This window comes from Bufo gargarizans, chromosome 8 (assembly GCF_014858855.1).
Source record: "Bufo gargarizans isolate SCDJY-AF-19 chromosome 8, ASM1485885v1, whole genome shotgun sequence".
NCBI classification, from domain to species: domain Eukaryota; kingdom Metazoa; phylum Chordata; class Amphibia; order Anura; family Bufonidae; genus Bufo; species Bufo gargarizans.
The window spans coordinates 185,080,650-185,103,516 of NC_058087.1; the positions used below are offsets into that span (position 1 = coordinate 185,080,650).

The 22,867-nt window shown below is 47.2% G+C and overlaps 1 protein-coding gene across 6 annotated transcripts in view; it reads right to left on the reverse strand.

Annotated features, from left to right (window-relative positions):
* LOC122944779 (myosin phosphatase Rho interacting protein) overlaps positions 1 to 22,867 on the reverse strand; it is an 87,368-nt gene that overhangs the window by 47,626 nt on the left and 16,875 nt on the right. For all 6 annotated transcript variants that reach the window (XR_006391054.1, XM_044303398.1, XM_044303399.1 and 3 more), the window contains exon 3: positions 18,022 to 18,087. Coding sequence is in view for 5 of the 6 variants with exons in the window: in XM_044303398.1 (XP_044159333.1) it covers positions 18,022 to 18,087 (66 nt within the window). In the remaining variant the exon portion in view is untranslated. The remainder of the gene's footprint in view (positions 1 to 18,021; positions 18,088 to 22,867) is intronic.

Consider the following 22,867-nt stretch of genomic DNA (forward strand, 5'->3'; position numbering starts at 1 on the left):
CATGCAGCGATCTTCTCCACAGTATGGGGAGGATCGATCGCTAATGCCATCCTTTGTTCCTAGAACCCCTGTTTGACGGCATTAGAGGCTGTTTAGACAAAAAAAATGATAATTTAGGTGACCACACCAACGATCTAATACACCAGGTAATCGTGGAACCTTTAAAGGGTCAATTATGGCTAATGAGCTTTCGTACAAATGCTCATTAGCGATAATCTTCCCAAATATAGGGCAGTGTAAGGGGGCCTTTGGTTGACCGGCGCTCTTTAAATGTAGCAGATCACTGCCTGTATGTGGGCACATGATTGTTAGTACCATCGTTTGAGGTTACCAGCTATTGAATGACTGAATGGCATAGAGAACCCAAAGGACTTCAAATGTGCAAACTACCATGACGGCAGTTGTAGAGAGAGTTGAGCCTCTAGGTGTAATGGTAACGCCCCCGTTGCTCATAGAGGCTCATTTGCATTTATTAAAACATGTTTCTCAGCAGTGCGGACACATATGAACATGGGACCAACACAGATGACTTCAGCTGCCAAGTGCAGATGTAACAGGTCAACCAGTGTCCTAGGTACAAAACTGATGCCCTTTAAAAGGGGTTGTCCGGGTTCAGAGCTGCCCATATTCCAGAGCATTTCATGCTTCCCTTTGTGCTGCGCTGAATCACGCAGGGCATGTACTGGGCTCTCCTTAGGGCTGCCAGGCAGAGGCTTCTGCCCAGCAGTGAGCCTGGTGACGTCACCGGCACTGATCAGCGGGCTTTAGCGCTGCTCTAGCCTGTAAAACATCTAGGGCATCGCTAAAGCCCGCCCATCAGAGCTGGTGACGTCACCGAACACACTGCTGGGCGGAAGCCTCTGCCCGGCAGTGTAAATAAAAAAGCCCTTGCCCTGCACAATCCTGCTCAGGGCGAGGGAGAGCATCGAAGCATAAAATGATCCGATGCTAACATCAGGGGGGCTGCCGGGATGAAAATATGGGTATGTCAAGGGGTTCAGCTCTGAACCCGGACAACCCCTTTTAAGGTGGCCATACAGACTGATTTGCGGCGGTACCTACCAACCAGCCAATGTCTACTGAGGTGCATTAATTGACGAGGGAAACAAGAGTAAGCCATGTGGATTTCTCCAGGGTTTAAAGCCGCTCTCAAATGAGTCTTGTTTGACTCTTTCTATTCAGAACACCTGCATCCTCAGCCAATTGAATAGAAAGAGGGAACTGAAATGCCTAAATGAAAATATGGTTTATTATCAGCAGTAGCATCCATGAGGACCCCAGTACACAGGCCATATAGTGCGCTGTACATTATATGAAGGGGGGCCTCACCAGGGTTAGATACCAGTTTCTGCCACACAGGGGAAGCAGCAGCTCAGGAGTCACAAACAACTGGACAGACAGGTTTGGTGAATGGTACCAGATGCTACAGGCCTGGGTCATGCATGGAAGCATCTACACAGATCACTACAGTCTCCATGGGTTTCTATGACACATCGCCGACTTCCTTCCACAAAGGTCATATGGAGGGAAACATTTCCACACTGGTCAGCCTCACACACGGCCGCCAAGAAGCCGCCAAAGACCGACTTGGAAAGGAGTCCTGCACTGAGCAACAAGGTTCACCAGAGCAAGTGAGGCAGGAGGGGAGCGGGATAAACAGCAGGATGGGAGGGGGCGCCCGAGGAGCAGCGCGGAATAAAGCTTTCATTATTGTATCCAGCTCGCCAGACTCTGAGAACAGAAGATGAAAGTCCACAGAGGGATCCCTGGTTACAGGACACAGTCCGGCTGTGAGAGACCAGTACACAAGCCAGTCACCATCTACAGTCCAACCGCGTCTCCTCTGACAGTTTGGACACTGTGGCTGGGCAAGAAAAATCGCCATCTACAGCCACCGGCATCTACCGAAATGGAAGGACTAATCTAGACACCCGCCCATATACAATATAACCAGTCCATGTGGGAGAGGCTCCTTTAAGATATACAGTGTCCAACCATAGTCTTACATAAGAGGCAGTATTATAGTAGTTATATCCTTGTACATAGGAGGCAGTATTATAGTAGTTATATCCTTGTACATAGGAGGCAGTATTATAGTAGTTATATCCTTGTACATAGGAGGCAGTATTATAGTAGTTATATCCTTGTACATAGGAGGCAGTATTATAGTAGTTATATCCTTGTACATAGGAGGCAGTATTATAGTAGTTATATCCTTGTACATAGGAGGCAGTATTATAGTAGTTATATCCTTGTACATAGGAGGCAGTATTATAGTAGTTATATCCTTGTACATAGGAGGCAGTATTATAGTAGTTATATTCTTGTACATAGGAGGCAGTATTATAGTAGTTATATTCTTGTACATAGGAGGCAGTATTATAGTAGTTATATTCTTGTACATAGGAGGCAGTATTATAGTAGTTATATTCTTGTACATAGGAGGCAGTATTATAGTAGTTATATTCTTGTACATAGGAGGCAGTATTATAGTAGTTATATTCTTGTACATAGGAGGCAGTATTATAGTAGTTATATTCTTGTACATAGGAGGCAGTATTATAGTAGTTATATTCTTGTACATAGGAGGCAGTATTATAGTAGTTATATTCTTGTACATAGGAGCAGTATTATAGTAGTTATATTCCTGTACATAGGAGCAGTATTATAGTAGTTATATTCCTGTACATAGGAGGCAGTATTATAGTAGTTATATTCCTGTACACAGGAGGCAGTATTATAGCAGTTATATTCCTGTACATAGGAGCAGTATTATAGCAGTTATATTCCTGTACATAGGAGCAGTATTATAGCAGTTATATTCCTGTACATAGGAGCAGTATTATAGTAGTTATATTCTTGTACATAGGAGGTAGTATTATAGTAGTTATATTCCTGTACATAGGAGGCAGTATTATAGTAGTTATATTCCTGTACACAGGAGGCAGTATTATAGTAGTTATATTCTTGTACATAGGAGCAGTATTATAGCAGTTATATTCCTGTACATAGGAGCAGTATTATAGTAGTTATATTCTTGTACATAGGAGGCAGTATTATAGTATTTTATAGTATTCTGTGCAGTAGATCTAGGTTATGTTATCACCTTCAATTATCATATTTACATTCATCATCTTCTGTACATTGCCATCAGATATAATATGTAATCCAAGGTCATACTTTTACAAGTACATGTAATTCTCATAGATCATATTAAGCACAGATGAAGGATAACCGCAGTGTGACCATATTCTCCAATTATGGAGGTGATATAATCTAGTGTCAGATACACGCGCCCTGGTCCTGACAGATTACATATAGTGGCGTTCTTTGGTTTTGAGTCATGATTGCTGGTCGGTGCGGTCATTGAGCTCAGATGGTTTACTGTCCTATTCACTGACCACATTCTTCTAGGCCGAGTCACAGGACAATACACATAGGGCCAGATTTATCATTAGCTCAAGTCAAAATTAATGGAGCGAAAAAGACGAAAATTTTTGCGCAATTGCTAAAACTGCTCAAAAAAATTGCGACTTTTATTGGCTCTGCGCTATGCTCGCCAGTTTTCTGAAAGTGGGCGTGTTTTCTTATGTAAATGATCCTCTAGACAGATGTACTATTGCGGCAATTTAAAAAGTCGCAAAAAATTGCGCAATTTCACTCCAGTGAGGACCATGCTCATCTTATGCGAGTTTTCCATGAAGATGTGCGACTTTTGTAAAGCCGCTTACTGAAGGATAAACTGCTACCGTCAAACCACATTTATTACAGTATCAAAGGACCATTAATAAATCTGACTTGGCCAAAAGTGACTTTGGACATATGTAAAAGTGGAGCAAGATGTCAGTGTAATGATAAATCTGGCCCATAGTTCCTGTCGTTTGAGCCCATGGAGACTATGCCAGTGCCAGTCGTATTGAGTTCTATAACTGAAATGAGGTTCAAAAGTAAGAAGGTTGAAGAACTTGCTAATCAGTGCGTCAAGAAGATACAGTCTATGGGGAAGAGGCCTCTTTACAAGACGGGAGCGGAGATGATGGATGACTGAAGTGCGTGAGGGTTCACCAACTCCAGCAATGCCTTAGAGGAAATGCTTGAGGTTCAGAAAGCTCGTTCTTTGCCTAACCCCGGCCGAAAGATGGAACGTGCACTTCTCCTAGTTGCATGGGTTACTGTACTGGAGACAGATAATCGTGTGTGCAGGTAACCGGCATCAGCAGAGGTTCTCCCAGCTTCCCACAGGGGGAGATACAACAGCACAGCCACCACCGAGTGACCTATATAGCACGGTCATAACATTAGTGACATTTTTCCACAGTGACCTAAATATACAATACAACTATTACTACATGAGAGCTGCTATGTAAGAAATGCAGGCACGCTCAGCAATGAGATTCCCGGTTGGTCGTCGTCTCTGCTCATTAGCTATGGAAATTAAATGTAGCTTTGGACGATACCGCTCCCTGGAGGTAAAAGATGGCCAAAGTTAGAGTCTCTCTGTTCTTTTGTCAATACGTTTCTTCTGCCATGTTCCTGGTGGGCTCCATCCTACGGATGACTGGACTGACACACTCTGGCTTTAGTTTCATGAGGGTTTTTTTTATCCACTGTAGTCCCCCAAGATGACTACATTCCCCAGTCACTGACGTCATGTAACTAGCATAGGAATTTCATCCAATAACTTGTCATTTTTTAGCCTTTCCTTAAAGGGGTTGTGTCACTTCAGGAAATGGTATTCATCATGTAGAGAACGTTCATACAAGGCACTTCCTAATGTATTGTGATTCTCCATATTGCCTCCTTTGCTGGCAGGAATAATTTTTCCATCACATTATACACTGCACGTTCAGAGGAGTTACGACCACCCTGCAATCCAGCAGCAGTGGTCGTGCTTGCACACAGTAGGGGAAAGCGCCGGCCTCTCAGGTGGCTGGGAGCGCACATAGACTTGCATGCGCAGCATTTCCTGTCCCGACCAGCTCGTATCTGCACTGTAGCCGTGGTCATAACCCCTGGATACCAGCAGTGTATAACGGGATGGAAAAATGAATCCAGCCAGCAAAGGAAGCAATATGGAGAATGACAATACATTAGTAAGTGCCTTGTATTAAAGGGGTCCTCTCACTTCAGTAAGTGATATTTGTCATGTAGAGGAAGTTAATACAAGCCACTTACTAATGTATTGTTATTCTCCATATTGCTTCCTTTGCTGGCTGGATTCATTTTTCTATCACATTATACACGGCTGGTTTCCATGGTTACAGACCACCCTGCAATCCATCAGTGGTGGTCGTGCTTGCACAATATTGGAAAAAGCACCAGCCTATGTGCGATCCCATGGTCCCGGCCACCAGAGAGGCTGAGGCTTTTTCCTATAGTGTGCAAGCACGACCGCCAGTGATGGATTGCAGGGTGGTCTGTAACCATGGAAACCAGCCATGTATAATGTGATGGAAAAATGAATCCAGCCAGCAAAGGAAGCAATATGGAGAATCACAATACATTAGTAAGTGGCTTGCATTAACTTCCTCTACATGATAAATGCCAATTACTGAAGTGAGAGGACCCCTTTAACTTTATGTGATCAATGCCATTTGCTGAAGCGAGACAACCCTATTTAAAAAAACTAAAACTTTTTGGAACTCAATTTGTGTATCTTTGGTAAGAAAACAAGCATTTATCGTATGGGAAGCGGGGATTTGTGTTTTTGACATTGACAGCCTTAAGTATGAAAGCAAACTCAGACGCGCTCCTCCTTTGGAAAGTGAAGACGTCGTGTAGGAAACGAGCCACTGAGATGCAACGACAAGAGTTCAACGAGAAGGAAAGTCACCGGACTCCATGGACCAGCCGGACACTCATTTATCATCCATGTGGTTTCAGGTGTGGAAGACAGACATTGCAGTCAGGAAGGGGTTAATTTCTCTAAATTTCCCCAAAACAAATGCCTGGGAAGGAGGGTGTAACTGGAACACGACCTTATACCCAAAATAACTAATCTGTCTGCTTCGAGAGCACACAAAAAAGTTCAGATTCCTCCAGCATCGCGGCCCGTCTGTGTCCTTATAAGGCTATTATGTGAGTGAGGACTGACGCGGCAGACGCCGCACTTTACTCAATCGCAGCCTCGCTCGCCCTTCACCAAACTCCTCCAGGGTCACGCTCCATCCAGTTGGACCGAGTTCTGCTGCCCCTGGGCCAAACACTTCGATTTAAGATTGCCAGTCAACGCTGAAGCCTCTCCATGTTAACCCTTCTCACGCCTGAAATATTCATACTTTCTGTACTCTCCAGCTAAGTTCATCCAGACTTAGTTGGGTCTTAAAGGGGCACAGCTATTTCAGCAAAGTAGTATTATTTGTTGTTGTTTTTTTATATAATGAAAAGCTGATATCGTTTCTGTACAGTTTTCAAGAACTCTGCTTGCTTTCATTCAGCCCCAATCTTTATCATTTTCTTCAAGCGTATAAAAATCTGGCCTGATGGTGTAACATCTGTGAACGGTCAGAAAGGTTTGCATGGACATTGAGGATAGAGTTCCACTTTTCATTTCCGTCGCGGTAATCAGGCTGGTTTGGTTGTAGTGTGCGCCAGTATACGGCACGTGAGCGTAGCAGCGTACGCTGGTTGGATCAGTAAAATGCAGGTATGTGATAGAGGTCTGAAACAGGATGAACCTGTGCCAGCAGATGTCAACACCGACATGGATGCAAGAGGCTGTGTGTGCGGAGAAATATGCAGAGGGCGTGCGGGCGGGAACAATGCCTTCATCCCCCTGACCTTCAGTGCGAGAGGTTCCCACATCACACAGCCCGGATCTGAGCATAATGCCGCATTCATCGCCCTGTAATCTCCCTGCTGCACAGCGCAGACCACCACCTCCTGCTCTGCTAGAACCGAGCGTCGCCCGCAGAGCGCCCACCACTAATGCACATTCTGACCAAGGGGATCTTCTAGGAAAGGTCAGCAATATACTTTGTGTTTCAAGACCTCTGTTTGCTGTCAGCAAATGGAAACAAAGTTTGGTTTACTGCACATATGTCTCCAGTCTAGGCAATCACCTCTGAGCTTAAAGGGGTTTTCCGAGGCTTTAATACTGATGACCTGTCCTCAGGATAGGTCATCAGTATCTGATCGGCGAGGGTCCGACAGTCAGGCCCCCGGCTGATCAGCTTTCCCTATGTAATGTCACTTTCATTGGTCACGTGGCCTAGCGCAGACTCAGAAGTGAATAGAGCTGAGCGCAATACCAAGCCCCGCCACTGGTCAATGTACGGCGCTGTGCTTAGGGAGCAAGGAGGTCGCGGTGCTCACAGGATCAGCTGATCAGCGACACCCCACCGATCAGATACTGATGACCTATCCTGAGGATAAATCATCAATATTAAAGTCTTGGAAACATCTTTTAAAGCTGGCCATACATATTAGAGGGCATCTGTCAGCAGTTTTACTAAGGGCAGATGCTGGAGCACTTGACCAGCCATTTTGACAAAATCTTATACTGAACAGCTCCAGGGCATAATGAGGAGTCCTGAATATTCATGAGCTCATGGCTCTCCCCGCCCACCTGCTGTTGATTCCAGTTGGAAAAATACCTGTCAATCAGAGGCAGGTGGGCGGGGAGAGCCGTGCGCTCATGAATATTTGAGACTCGGAGATTCGGATTTAAAAAAGTGAGGGCAGAAGAAAACTGCTGACATTCCCTTTAACTCAGTATGCCAGCAAGCACTACCGGATAGGGGATAACCGTTGGCTCAGCGGCGGTCCGACCTCTGGGACCCCCGACGATCAGGAGAATAGTGTCCCTGTTTACACAGAACAATGGCTGGGCACGCGTGGCACCGCTCCGTTCAAAGTCTATGGGACTGCCCGGGACACGCACTCCGCTATCGCTGGCGATCTGCATGCCTGACCTGCCGCTCCATCCATACACGACACAGGTGGTCAGTGGGGGTCCCATAGGTCAGACCCCCATTGACCTCAGTTATCTGCTATCCAATGAAGAGTCTCATCTAACCAGAATGACCCCTTGAGGTCGGAGGAACCCAGCAACTGTTTCAGGCCCGGCTGATCTTAAGTGTATGGGGGGCAGAAGGGTTGGGCATGTTGGGTTTCTAATGGTAGATAAGTCTCTGCCTGCCAACACTTGCATGCTTGGCTGAACAGAGTGTGCATGTGGGGGCAGGAGGAAAAGCTGCTGGTTAAACGAGGATTCTACTAACAGACATGGAGGCTGTACGGTCGCCTTTCTTCTCCGTTAGTCGGCACACAAGGCTTGGATAATGGACTGGTAATGATGTAAAATGTATAAACTGTGGATGACGGAACGCAGGGAGAGGTTACAGAGATGCCGGCTTTTATTTTTACTAGGCCCATAAAGCGGGCTGTAAGCCGGGCCTCCGATAAACAGGAACAGATTGTAAAAGTCTGCACGCGCTGCACTTACTTTATAAGGCGTTCTGTTTCGTTAAGACCATACAGAGTGATAGGACGGCCGGCTTAACCTGCGTCAACTGTATACGGAGAAGTCCTGCAGCTTTCTGATATGCATTGTGTATCATTTCCTCAGTTTTTAATGTCTGCTTGCGGTCAGCGAATGGAAAGCCTCATCCGACCACAAATGATTCAGTATAGGTAAAAGCTTGGCTTCCGGGCCTGAGGAGAGGTTTGTGCTGCAGCCAGAGTGCATTGCCTACAAGCCTTTAGCTGAGCAGTCTTTCAGGTTTCCATTCAGTGAGAGCAAGCAGAGATCTCTGAAGCAGCGACTCAAATCAAACTGAACATTTTTATATTTCCTAGACATAATTTTGCAGATGAATTTGCGTTATTCATTTGCAGCTATAGCTTTTATTATACACCGCCGCTCGTCCGTCGAACCATAGTGCGGTTTTAGCTCGGTGCTCCCACAATGCTCTGCACGCTGCCAACAAGAAACCAGAACTGCGGCTGCAGCTCGGGATGCGAGTCGGTTTGCCTGTACGTACATCGCTGTATTCTGACTTCTAGAAGACGTCTTTTGGAGGGGCCACAGTGTCTTGAACACAATCCCCCCCTTTCCTGTCATTCCCTCGAGCCTTTAAGTTATAAAGCAGAACATCCACAATGAAACAAAGCATCAGCGAGTGAATTAATGACTGGGCGTTGGGGGGTGGGGCAGCACTTTCTCTACATAGTCACAATGACGTTGGCGCGGGAATCGCCATCACAGGATGCTCAGAGAATTCATTTCCACGGCCTAATAATAAAACAGTGGCCTAAATATACCACGTAAAAATAGTATCAGCACAGAGGACAATGTGCCGGCGAGAAGCGTATCTGCCCCCACGAATGAGCCAGCAGGGCAGAGGGGCACAGACCCCGTCCTGTTAGCGCTGCCCAGCCTCTCTGGATTCGGTGCAAACTGATCTCTGCGGGACATTTCTATGCACTGGATGATTTCTGGATTCTGTATCATGATATAGCGCCCCCGGTGAGCAGGCTGCGAAAACGCTCAACACTTCATCAGTGGCAGGCAGAATTCTGCACCGTCACCTGAAGTGACTGATGGCAGTAGATGCAGACAGACTGTACAGCGGCCGGCAGCCTCCTGACTGTAACCAGGTGTTATCCTCCCGTCCTCATTCCTCGCGTTGCGCAATTCCACGTCAGTGAAGATGTCTGTGGGGGGCTTCACTTTACCACTGCTGCAAATATTCCAAGAAGCTGCTCCCCAACCCTGCGATACTACGACTCTTCTGCGTAACACAGTGTGCCCAGCCCTACCCTCTAATCAAAGCCGAATGCGCAGCCCTCTGCCCCGAGTGTAGATTGCGAGCTCTTCGGGGAATAAGCAAGTCTGGACCAGGTCCGGCTGATTACACCTCATGGATCAGTTTCCCCCTAAAAAGTCCCAGAGTTGTATGGGGGGGGGGGGGTTAGCTTTAGGATTTATCTATATGTCGAGTACAGCTCCAGGCGTATACGTCTGAAGCAATCATGGGGCTGTTTTTAGCTGACGTTGTGGCGGTATGCATTTCTGTGTAGGGAAGGCGCTGCAGCAAACATACATAGTGCAGTATACAATGGGAGCCTATGAGCGATGTATACCGTGGCATCACTTACCATCGGTATCATATGGTGTAAAAACTCCCCGCCATATACCGCCGCTACTATTACACTCACCTAACTTTCTACAGTCCCCGAAATCTTCAGGTGCCACGTTACAAATAACTACCTACCCTCCCTAACCCCGATTGGCACTTCTGCTACCGACTTGTGCCATTTGCTTTCCACATGCTCCGGCCCCACGGCGGTGTCACACAGCCCTGCCCTAGATGTCACTGAGCTCGAGGATGTCCACTCCTCGGCCTGTTCCAACTTGGGGAGAGAGGGGGGAAAAAAAAAAGTAATGGATCAATTAGGCATGTTGCCAGTGGGGGGGGGGGGGGGGGGATATATCCAAATTTAGGAATGCTTGAGAATAAAGCCTCAAAGTAGACTTCCCACAGACAGCGGGGGGCCACGGGGTGGGACACTGAAGGCCTCACACTAATAAATAGATACTAGGAGCAGTGCAGAGACATGGAGCCTGGGCAGAGACAGAAAAGACGGGGAATGTGGCCGCCCAAAAGTGCAAGCCAGAAGAACACAGGGCGACTCCGCTCTCCTTTATAGCAGTGGTTTAAAGAGCAGGCAAGTCCTTCAGTAAACGGGATACACCTTTAATTAAAGGGCCACACCAAGTCATGAAAGAGTCACAGCGTGCAGCAGCTGGGGCTTCACATCCCCTGATTTATGGGCATCCTAACATTGGTGAGTCTTCCTGAGGAGCAGTAGGGTAGGGAAGTTTTATCACGGTCATCAGAACCCGGACAACTGCCTACAAAGCAATTGCCTGACGCCATTTTTTTTTCATAAGCTTGTGTTTTGTTTTTTTATCAGTGTGATTGGGCTGGAAGCATCGCCAGCATTACGGGGCGGTGAAAGCCGATAAGCTTGAGGGCAGATGAAAGGCTTTTCTACGCGGGCGACGTCTACGGCCAGTATTCCACGTTTAACACTTGGGATGTCATGACCTGGAGCGCCGAGCCTGCCCATAACAGGAGGACTTGCTGCAATTTGCCCAAGAATGGCCGGGAAGTGGTTCAAAGAGGCGTTTTTTTTTTTTTTTAAGGACTTTGCGGGGAGTGATTTTCCACTGTAATTACACACAGCAGCTACCAGAGGAGTCTCACACTCTCAGACGCAGGCGAGGAACAGCTGTTTCTGCTACCAGGACCAGATGGAGCTGAAGGAACCACATCAGGACTTAACCCCTCACTGGGCAGGACACTTTCAGGGACAGTCTGGTTAGGTCTCTTCATACCCCTAAACTCCACCGAACCTTGGTCATGAATGAGTCAGATGTTCCTTCCAGCCCGCCAACACTTGCATCCTTAGCACAGCAAAGCATGCATGTGTTCTCCGTGTCAGATTATCTCCCGTGAGAACAGTTTGCGCGTTACTGGTAGAAATCTGCCCGTGTAAAAAGACCCCAACAGTGAGCCCCCCATGTACTCCACAGCCTCAGTGCGAGTGCAGAGCAGGTTCATGGAGATTGCCAGCTATAGCGGTCCCTGCCCAGTATGCAATCGCTGGCCTTGGCTGGGAATTATTATGGCCGCCATCAGCCAAGGAAGGAACAGACCCAAGAAAAGGCTGAATAGGATTTATAACCAACTTGACGGAAAAGAAGGACGACGGCTCCAGAGCGTTACTGGCAAATGGTTGTGAAATGGAAAGTCCGAATACAATCATCTCCTGTCACAGCACGGCAACACTGAGATGTGCCAATCTCCGCCCCAAGAGGCATAATGGAGCGCCACAGTCCTTACCGTAATGAAATCATCAGGGCAAGTCTGTCCTGCTTTCCCATTCCTACTAGTCATAGTCCAGCGCAGCCTCCTTGTGACTTCTGTCGTGCAGCCACCACTAGGGGGAGCTTAGTACAGCATACTGGTTTATTACTGCCGTTCAATCTATAACCAGTATGCAGTCAGCTCCTGAGCTCCCCCTAGTGGCGAGTATAGATAGACTATTTCCTGTTTAACTGCTGACCAGAAAAAAAAATATAAAGATCTCCAGCCACTACACACATTAAACCAGCATTGAGTAAACCTAAATTGGACATGCTGTAAAAGAAGTTGTGCAAGAATGGGGGGGATGCAGGGGGCCCACACACACACACACTCGTCCACACCAGTAAAGAAAAGATGACTTACCTCTTCCTCCTGCAGGCCTGCAATGCTCTGCTGAGCTACCTCAATGTCAACATACGGTTTGACATTGCCACAGCCAATCACTGGCCACGGTGGAGACTGGATCCCTTTGTGTCATGTGACAATTCGTCATGACGTAAAGGGAGCCGGTCACCACCGCGGCCAGTGATTGGCTGTGGCAATGTCAAACCGGATGTTGACATTGAGGGAGCTCAGCAGAGCATCGCAGGCCAGGAGGGGAAGGAGCGAGAAGCTGGTGCCGGGTAAGATATGGTACCTTTACTGCTTCGGTTGAAAGGGGAGGAGTTGCTAAAAACCCCACCCACATTCTTTCACATCCCCTTTAAGGCAAAGATTCATGGATTTGCTGCAGAATATTCCTGAATCAAGTCCATAGAAATCTGCAGAGATTGTGTTCGGCTCCGTCATCTCGTGCCGCCCTACAGGCCATCACAGTGATAAAGCCCAGGAGGGAAGACCTAGAAATGAACGCAGCAGCATCCTGGGGGCGACGCCATTTATTCTATTTATATGTAGTCTGTGTGTTCATTTAACCGTTTGGGATAGACCCCCTCCCCCATACTTCCTGGAGACACAACGCAGAGTCCATGGGAAGCAGCTGAAGATGCAGAGACCACTGTTATCCTAGTGAGTGAGACAAATGATCCCACGATGCACGGGCCTGGGGGTTATAGGAGAAGGGGCCGGAGGACGCAGGGGCGTCAGATTCTAAATGGCACTGTCCAAACCTGACTGTAATAAGCATGAACTGAACCCTGTGGCACCAGGAAATACCAGGCCAAGAGGTGCCGGATGAGTCCAAAGTCCTCTGGCAGCGCCGCTTATCTCCAGAAAACTCCCATGATAAACAGAGATCCGCAGAGAAGCCAGACATTCCCAACTTATGACAGAGACTGTCACTTCCTAATGAACAGAAACCAAGATGGTGTAGAGAGAATTAACCAAAGAAAGCAACCACCGGAGGTCAACGGCAACGAAACCTGGAACCGCACCTAGTCAGCAATCTGCCGCCTGCTCAACCCACAGTCTTCTGCACAGGGGGCAGTATTATAGTAGTTATATTCTTGTACATAGGAGCAGTATTATAGTAGTTATATTCTTGTACATAGGAGGCAGTATTATAGTAGTTATATACTTGTACATAGGAGCAGTATTATAGTAGTTATATACTTGTACATAGGAGCAGTATTATAGTAGTTATATTCTTGTACATAGGAGCAGTATTATAGTAGTTATATTTTTGTACATAGGAGCAGTATTATAGTAGTTATATTCTTGTACATAGGAGCAGTATTATAGTAGTTATATTCTTGTACATAGGAGCAGTATTATAGTAGTTATATTCTTGTACAGAGGAGCAGTATTATAGTAGTTATATTCTTGTACATAGGAGCAGTATTATAGTAGTTATATTCTTGTACATGGGAGCAGTATTATAGTAGTTATATTCTTGTACATGGGAGCAGTATTATAGTAGTTATATTCTTGTACATAGGAGCAGTATTATAGTAGTTATATTCTTGTACATAGGAGCAGTATTATAGTAGTTATATTCTTGTACATAGGAGCAGTATTATAGTAGTTATATTCTTGTACATAGGAGGCAGTAATATAGTAGTTATATTCTTGTACATAGGAGGCAGTATTATAGTAGTTATATTCTTGTACATAGGAGGCAGTATTATAGTAGTTATATTCTTGTACATAGGAGCAGTATTATAGTAGTTATATTCTTGTACATAGGAGCTGTATTATAGTAGATATATTCTTTTTTCATAGGAGCAGTATTATAGTAGTTATATACTTGTACATAGGAGCAGTATTATAGTAGTTATATTCTTGTACATAGGGGCAGTATTATAGTAGTTATGTTCTTGTACATAGGAGCAGTATTATAGTAGTTATATTCTTGCACATAGGAGCAGTATTATAGTAGTTATATACTTGTACATAGGGGCAGTATTATAGTAGTTATATTCTTGTACATAGGAGCAGTATTATAGTAGTTATATTCTTGCACATAGGAGCAGTATTATAGTAGTTATATTCTTGCACATAGGAGCAGTATTATAGTAGTTACATTCTTGTACATAGGGGCAGTATTATAGTAGTTACATTCTTGTACATAGGGGCAGTATTATAGTAGTTATATTCTTGTACATAGGAGCAGTATTATAGTAGTTATATTCTTGTACATAGGAGCAGTATTATAGTAGTTATATTCTTGTACATAGGAGGCAGTATTATAGTAGTTATATTCTTGTACATAGGAGCAGTATTATAGTAGTTATATTCTTGCACATAGGAGCAGTATTATAGTAGTTATATTCTTGTACATAGGAGCAGTATTATAGTAGTTATATTCTTGTACATAGGAGCAGTATTATAGTAGTTATATTCTTGTACATAGGAGCAGTATTATAGCAGTTATATTCCAGTCCACAGGGGCAGTATTATAGTAGTTATATTCCTGTACATAGGAGGCAGTATTATAGTAGTTATATTCTTGTACATAGGAGCAGTATTATAGCAGTTATATTCCAGTCCACAGGGGCCAGAATATAGATGTCACAGGTTGGGCATAGTAACAGGATTGCAGTGCCCGGGATACAGGGTAGACCAGCCGTCCTAGACTGGCATGCACTCGGAGAGATTAGGTAAGGTTACACCAGGGCTGTGAATGTGTCTGGTCTGTCTAAACAGCCTTCTGAACTAGATTAAAGGAGGATGAGCCTGGGGCCACAACAAAGGTCTCTTACATGCAATTTTTGTCGGGTTATTTGGACAGGCAGCCATTATTTCCGCAGCGCAGTAGCTTCTATATCAACAACAAGTTATTAAGCCGTCTGAGCGCTGGCGCTATAAAAGGGATGAACACTCGTAATTGCTGGTTTGTTTGTTTCCTTTATCAAAGCAAATGTATGTGCGGAGTCACCTTAACTGGTCTTTAAGGAGCTCCCCTCTCATTTACTTGCCATGTACTAGGGAGAATCCAGCAGAAGTCAACGAACCCTAATGTATTTATAACGACTAGTGTTGCGCTAGATAGAAAAAATATTGTTTGCGGCTCAGTCCAAATGAACGCATTGTACCCAGACACTGGCACCGCAGGGGGGTAATAGTCACCGAAACACCCACATTTCATCACAAGGTGGGACCCTAATACACAGGCAGCACTGCCCACTGATTGTAGTCACATTTCATTGGCATCCCACAGAGCCATTCTGAGAGGGCCCTGAATAGAATGTTAGAACTACAGTAAACACTGACACAGGCAGGACTGCAGAGATCGGGAGTAGGGACCGCAACTTGACATAATAATTTGGGGTCTGTGCCTACGATTCAGAGAGGTAAGGAGCTGTTAACGTTGTAGTGATCTGTTTTGGGGTCCTTCTTGCCCCCATGGACTGGTGCCTGGTATTACGGTTTGTTACCTGCCCTTGGTTGCTCGGATACATGAAGGATATTAAGGGCATCACTGTGCACAGCAACGCAAATCATTAATCATTTAGACAAGTTTGTCAACCCCTCGTGCAGCGTTCCCGGCTGGTATAGTATTCTCAGCAGCGGGGGAGGGGGAGCTGGCAAAATCCCAGGTTCTGAGCTCCCTGTTGTGACCTCGGTTCCCGCAGATTAGAGACAAGTGGGAATATATTTTTGTTTTCACCCTTTTTAATTATTTCTTGTGTGGCCGACACATTTTTGGGTGGCTGGCGCCTGTAGACAGATGCCGCCGCTCAGGTAGAACACGGGCCTGAGGAATGCACATTATGCGCTTGCTGCGGCACGTAGCGACACGCTTCTCTATCCACCGTATCCGCCGCAGACAATAAAACTGCTCATGTACAGTCTTAACCCCTTCACAGCCGGGTCGAGAGCTGTCACGAACCACGGAGAGTGCATTTCCTTTTAAAGAAGCAAGCATGTCCTGAAAACACAAAAAAATACAATATCGTGTTCTGCCATTTCCTAGCGCACCGGATGGCGGGTGACAACCACTGACGGCTTTTTTTTTTTTACAATGTCCACAGTGCGGTATCACCCAGCACCTTAATCTGGTCATAGTCCCACCAGGCCACCAATCCTGGCACCGAGATGTCCCACCAGACCACCAATCCTGGCACCGAGATGTCCCACCAGACCACCAATCCTGGCACCAGTGAGTCCATATTGTGTATATAGGTCAGAGAATTTCCAGCATGACAGTTGTGCCACCATTGCCAGGTTGTGGAACCTGCTGGAGAGAGGAGCAGTGAGCGGGCAGCAGGCCCTAGTCTACATGAGGGGGTAGTAAAACATTAACCAACGCTGCTTTCCTTGCATCCTCTGCCTGGCTCAGAGCAATCGGTTAAAGACATCAAGATAGTGACTACATAGAGGGCTGTGCACCAGCGATATTCTCTGGATGCTGGGGGTTATAGTCCTGCAGCGGCAGACTTGTTTGCAGTGTATTGGACGATCTGAAGGCAGACATCTAGGACATGTCTGTAGGTGTAAGAGCTGAGTCTGGGCTTCGTCTTCCTATCCCGAGGCACAACTGAAATTCAGTCACAACATAACGTTACTGCTGAAATATTTCACCATCTGTCAGGAGGATATGGCGGAGGGGAGATGTGCACGTGTCATGCAGCCTCTACTAAATAAGGGGCGCGGGAGACCCCCCCAAAACAAGACTGATGGCAGAAATCACTCGTGCTGCCATACACAGCAGATGCACGTCTACTGAACCTGGCTGACCACCTACTGCGTATGGGGGGGGGGCGATTTTGGTCAGGATCGGTCGATCACCTATTGTGTATGGGAGCCTACCGACTGTTAACTGACAGCAGAGACAAGGATCGGGCAGTTGGATTTCAGCATGTCCAAGACAAGAGGTGGCCGGCAGCAGCCTTCTCCCATTCATACATGCTTGGTAAAGCCGAGCATGCCTGTCTCTGGAGGAACGGGAAAGATCGTCGTCCGGTGAACGCTCATTAACCGACTTCAGACTTTACAGGTGAGGACTCATGAATGTCGAAAATTCCTGCAATTTTTCTACCTGTGTTTCCATTCTTCATCGTTTTCAGACTCTCCGCTTGCCATTAGAGAATGGGAACCTGCTTTTTTAAATCCAGAAAAAAAAACAAAAAAAAAAAAAACACAAACCACCTAACAGCTGAGGGTTTGCTACACTTGTATCCAGTCTAAACAATCCTCTGTGAGGTAAAACTCCCTCCCGTCCTGATACTTTTTCCCTGCACCGATACATTGTACCAGCCTGTAGAGCAGACGATTGCTTTGTCTGGATGCCACTGTGACAAACCCTTAGCTCAGGATGGGCATTTAGCCTCTGATTGTCAATAGGAATGTTCCTATTCACTGACAGCATGCTGAGGTATTGAAAATGGTGGGGGGGGGAAACGGAGACAGAAGTCTATTAGAAAGCGGCAGAACTCCTCATTTCTATGGGATCGTACTGCGCATACCTATATGAACACAGCTCTAGGGAGCTCTCTGGGTAATTCTCACTGGCGCCGAGTGGAACAATCACCAGTATAGAGAAGAAAAGAACACAACAAGATGATGACACCCAGGAAATCACACCCACAATGCCGCCCCTAAAATAATCCCGCAACAACGTGCAGCCTAAACCTGATCCTCCGGCTTCTCGTGAGGTTTACTCAGTGGCCACGTTCCCTACATGCCATAAATAACAGAAAATCCGACATCCCGCTGTGTCCCCGGGCAATGAGACATAAGGGGACAGGGAATGGGGGGTACTTACCATCTCGTCCAGGGCGTACCGCAGCAGGCCGTGCTCGTACAGGATGAAGAATCGCCGCTGCCATTTCTGTGTAAAGAACATTAGAAAGGATTAGAACAAGAAATACAAACCGAGCGGAGTAAATCACAAAGCCGGCGCGGAGAGCAAAAACAGAAGCAGGCCGTTCCTCCGTACAGAGCGCGCAAGCATCATGTGCATCTACTGCTCCAGGTGATCATCCGTACAGAGCGCGCAAGCATCATGTGCATCTACTGCTCCAGGTGATCATCCGTACAGAGCGCGCAAGCATCATGTGCATCTACTGCTCCAGGTGATCATCCGTACAGAGCGCGCAAGCATCATGTGCATCTACTGCTCCAGGTGATCATCCGTACAGAGCGCGCAAGCATCATGTGCATCTACTGCTCCAGGTGATCATCCGTACAGAGCGCGCAAGAATCATGTGCATCTACTGCTCCAGGTGATCATCCGTACAGAGCGCGCAAGCATCATGTGCATCTACTGCTCCAGGTGATCATCCGTCACAGACGCTGGACATGGGGAATACCGTCTGTTGCTCCCTGTTCACACTGGCAAGAAGCTCTTGTGTCTTTCGATGAGATGAGTGACAGAAGTCTGGAAGCCTGGGGCTAATGGCGATTCTGGCCGTAACACATGATGTGTAGGGGATGCCACATCGCAACAGAATCAAAGTCAATGGGGGTCACGTTGCAACCGCCAACCGTCTCGTGCATCGTGGCTACTTGCCGGTCACAACACAACCCCATTCTGTTTAGTGTAACATCACCATGCTGACATCTTTGGCTACACAACGTGACATGAAAGGTTTGCAATATGCTAACCTGGTGATAAATGTTTGGGGGTCAGTGGGGGGCACCTGAGGTGGTATTTTTCCCAGACCGTAGGAGGGTGCAATCATGGCAGCAGTAGTCGAGAAGGAAAGGGGTTCAGCAGCCCCCATAGTCCTATGAGTATGTCAAGGGGTCATTACGCAGCTTTCCCAGAATCTGCCAAATCTGTACTGTTAGGCCGGGTTCACACCACTGTTCAGTTTTCTGTTCATGGCCGCCATGGTCATTAGGAGATACATGGCTGCTACAGTTATTAGAATACCGTCATTATATATTTCACTGACCAATATCAACATTGAAATTACCCAAGGGGGAGGCACAGTTTCAAAAGGTTGTGGGACGGGAAGTCGGCATCCCTCTGTCCCCCAATGTTGATAGCACGCCCTGCAGGAAGGCGCAGCCGCCCGGTAGGTCTGTCATCTTGAGGCTGAGCAGATGAAGGAGAAGCAGACGCCGGGCCTGTTAATAACACATCAGCAGCGCCCGCCTGGCAGGAGGCAGTGCCATACATCACCTGGATATTACTGCCAAGCAGGAAACGTCTCCGAGTGCGAGGATGTCAGATGAGGCCACGCACACACACAGAATACAGGGGACATTAACACCAATGTGTGACTAGTCAGTGACAGATACGAGGGGTCCAGGAACTGACATGAGGATGGGGGCTGAAAGGGAACCTGTCACCGGGATTTTGGGTATAGAGCTGAGGACATGGGCTGCTAGATGGCCGCTAGCACATTCGCAATACCCAGTCCCCATAGCTGTGAAGTAGCCCAGCACCGCCACGCATCCTCCGAATCTCCTCCTTGCTCCCCGACATCACAAAGTTAGAGCGCCGTAATCTCGCAATGCGCAGTTTGTTCCCTGAGGCTGATGCCAGCACAGGGAAGGAACACTAGGCAGACACTGCGCATGCGCTAGCTTGCGCATCGCGAGATTAAAGTGCTCTAGCTTTGTGACCTCGGGGAGCAAGGAGGAGATTCGGAGGATGTGGGGCGGTGTAGCCCTTCACAGTGGGCATGGCTGGGCTACGGAAGAGTTAGTAGCCTCATTTACATATATATAAAATCGTTTTTTTGACACAATAAAAGCACACAGAGCTATGGGGACTGGATATTGCGGATGTGCTAGCGGCCATCTAGTAACCCATGTCCTCAGCTCTATACACAAAATCCAGGTGACAGGTTCCCTTTCTGAAGGCACGTGAAAAGTCCCCCATATCTGACACAGAGGACACGTCCCTCCCTCCGAGTTCATTGACAGATTTCATGTCCGCACATAAACTTCTGCTCTCTGTTATCAGCCATTTTCTGGACTGTAACTTCCACTTTTCTCCTCAGTTACGAGGTACGTAGCGCCTCATGCCTCGCTGCCGATGAGCTCCTCGTCTACGTGCGAGGCCAGATAATGATTTGCACAAATGCAGATCTCTGACATTCGGAAAGAGCGAGGGAGAGAAAATGCTGCCGACTGTAAATGCGATTGACTGACCTATATTATTCTTGGAAAGTCGACAGTTTCCCTAGCATAACCCCATTTTGCCTGAGGGGGAGGGGGCGCAGCGAGCGGTTTAACCCTACGTCGTCCTGGGCTCTGTGTCACCCCTCTGGGCGCTCGCCCTCGCTGGCTGCTCTTTTGATGCCCATGTAAGGCTGCATTATCCAGGAGGCAAATTCTGCTCCAATAAACTCCAGCTTCAACTTTTTTCTGTGTGAGAGAGGGAAGCGGAGCGAGCAGCGGGGGAGGGGAGCGAGGATCACCTGGTCACAGCGCAGGCAGCGGCACATCGCTTTCTGGATCATAACACGACTCGTCCTGAAATCTGTCACCGAGGAAAGTCTGTCTGGACATATCCATGCAGGAGCAGAAGCCTCGTGTGAAGTATTAGGGGGAATCTGTGGTTACACCTGGAGCAGAGGTCCTCGCTGTCAGCGCTGATGGGACGGCTTCCGTGCTGGAGGACGCGCCACATACAACCTGAGTGGTTGTGGTTTAAAGGGGAGCTCTGCTGTGTACAATCCCTACTTGTTAGAGGGGTGCTTTACCAATAAGCTGATCACAAATTGTGCCCTATGGAATCCCCAGCGATCAGCTGTAATCTGGGGCAACCTGCCAGTAAATGTTCACTTTCCCTGCAGCGCCACCACAGGAGAGACTAAGTATTACACAGTGACCATTCAGATCAATGGGCTGTCTGTGTAATGCAGGACAGGACGGGTCCTCCAGAGAGGCGCTCCGGATGTAACCGCTCTCCACTATGGTCCAGAACAGGAGACCCTCTGTAGATTTTCTAAGCTGGACAACCTCCTTAGGGCTTTCTGGTCCAACCTCGCACATTATACATATAGGTACAGCTGACAGGGACTGTCCTCAGAGGCTGCAGGCACAGACACATACCGTAGTGAGGTACATAAGCCTCCTGAGTCAGTAGTAGGTCTTGCAACTTCTATTTTCAAGATACCTGCTTGCTGTCAGTGAATCATATCCTTATTTCCTAGCAGGAGCTAAAAACACATGCAGACCTAAAGCTGAGCATACACGCTCGACACGCATTTGGCTGAGCATGCATGTGTTAGAATGAGAAGAGGCGAGTTAAGTCCCTGTCAGTCTCTGGTAGCAGCTAATCACCCCATCCCAGGGGTCAGCAACCTCTGGCACTCCAGCTGCTGTGAAACTACAACTCCCAGCATGCACACTTACTCAGCTGTTCTTATATATCCCAAAGAAGGCAAAGGAGGATTCTGGGAGTTGTAGTTTGCCGGAGGTTGCTGATCCCTGCCCTGTCTATCCGATGGGCCTCCCACCAATCATGAAAATGGGGTCCTGTACACCCGTCCTTATGAAGCAGGTGGTCGAGTATGCGCTCTGCTGCTTCCTTCATTCACCATGGGACTGTTGGAAATCGCAAAGTATGACCCTCAGAAGTGGAGGGGATCTCGGCCGTCAGAACCCCACCCATCATTTAGTTATAGGACACGATACCCCATCAGTACTCGCCACACATTTTCCAGTGTAGACGATGCTTTGTGAGCTAAGCACATCCGCAGCAGCATTCTCCCTCCTGCCCTGATAGTTTGTTACAATGTATCAGTGCTGGTAAAGCGCATCAGACTGCTGAGCTCACAGGGGGATGGTCTAGACTGGACGCAACTGTAACAAACTGTCAGCTGCTAAAAGTATCAAGTCTTGACAGGTTTTCTGCCTGTGGATGTCGATGAGAATGTCACCATTCACTGACAGCAAGTAATGAGCCTGGAAAAGATGAGGAAATTTATCAAAACTAGTGGAAATGAAAACTTAGTTGCCCACAGCAACCAGATTCCAACTTTCTTATTTCAGAGCTTCTTTGAAAGGTGGGACTAACAATGGTTTTATTCACTGACAACAAACAGATCTTGAAAATGGTGAGGAATTGAAAAAAAAAGTTTACTAGACAGTTTAACCCAGGCATGTCCAAACTGCGGCCCTCCAGCTGTTGCAAAACTACAACTCCCAGCATGCCTGGATAGCTTACAGCTATTAGGGCATGCTGGGAGTTGTAGTTTTGTAACAGCTGGGGGGCCGCAGTTTGGACATGCCTGGTTTAACCTTTACTTACAAGAAGCTGTATTCCCATCTCAGACCTTGACGGCATGGGGGTAGGCAACCTTCGGCACTCCGGCTGTCCTGAATCTACAATTCCCAGCATGCTCCATTCATTTTCATCAGAGTTCTGAGAAGAGCAGAGGAAGTATGCATTCTGGGAGTTGTAGTATCACAACAGCTGGCACGCCGGAGGTTGCCTACCCCTGCTCTAGGATATGCCACCTCTGAGACCTATCTCCAGAAGAGGCCCCTTAAAGTGAAGGAGAGCACAACACGCATTCATGGCCACCTCGCCCTTCAGCGCTATGGGACTGTCGGAAATAGGCGAATCCGCACTCCGCTATTTTCGGTACTACCACAGGGGTGAATGGAGGATGGCCACGCTTGCTTGGCACGCTCTCCTTCACTGT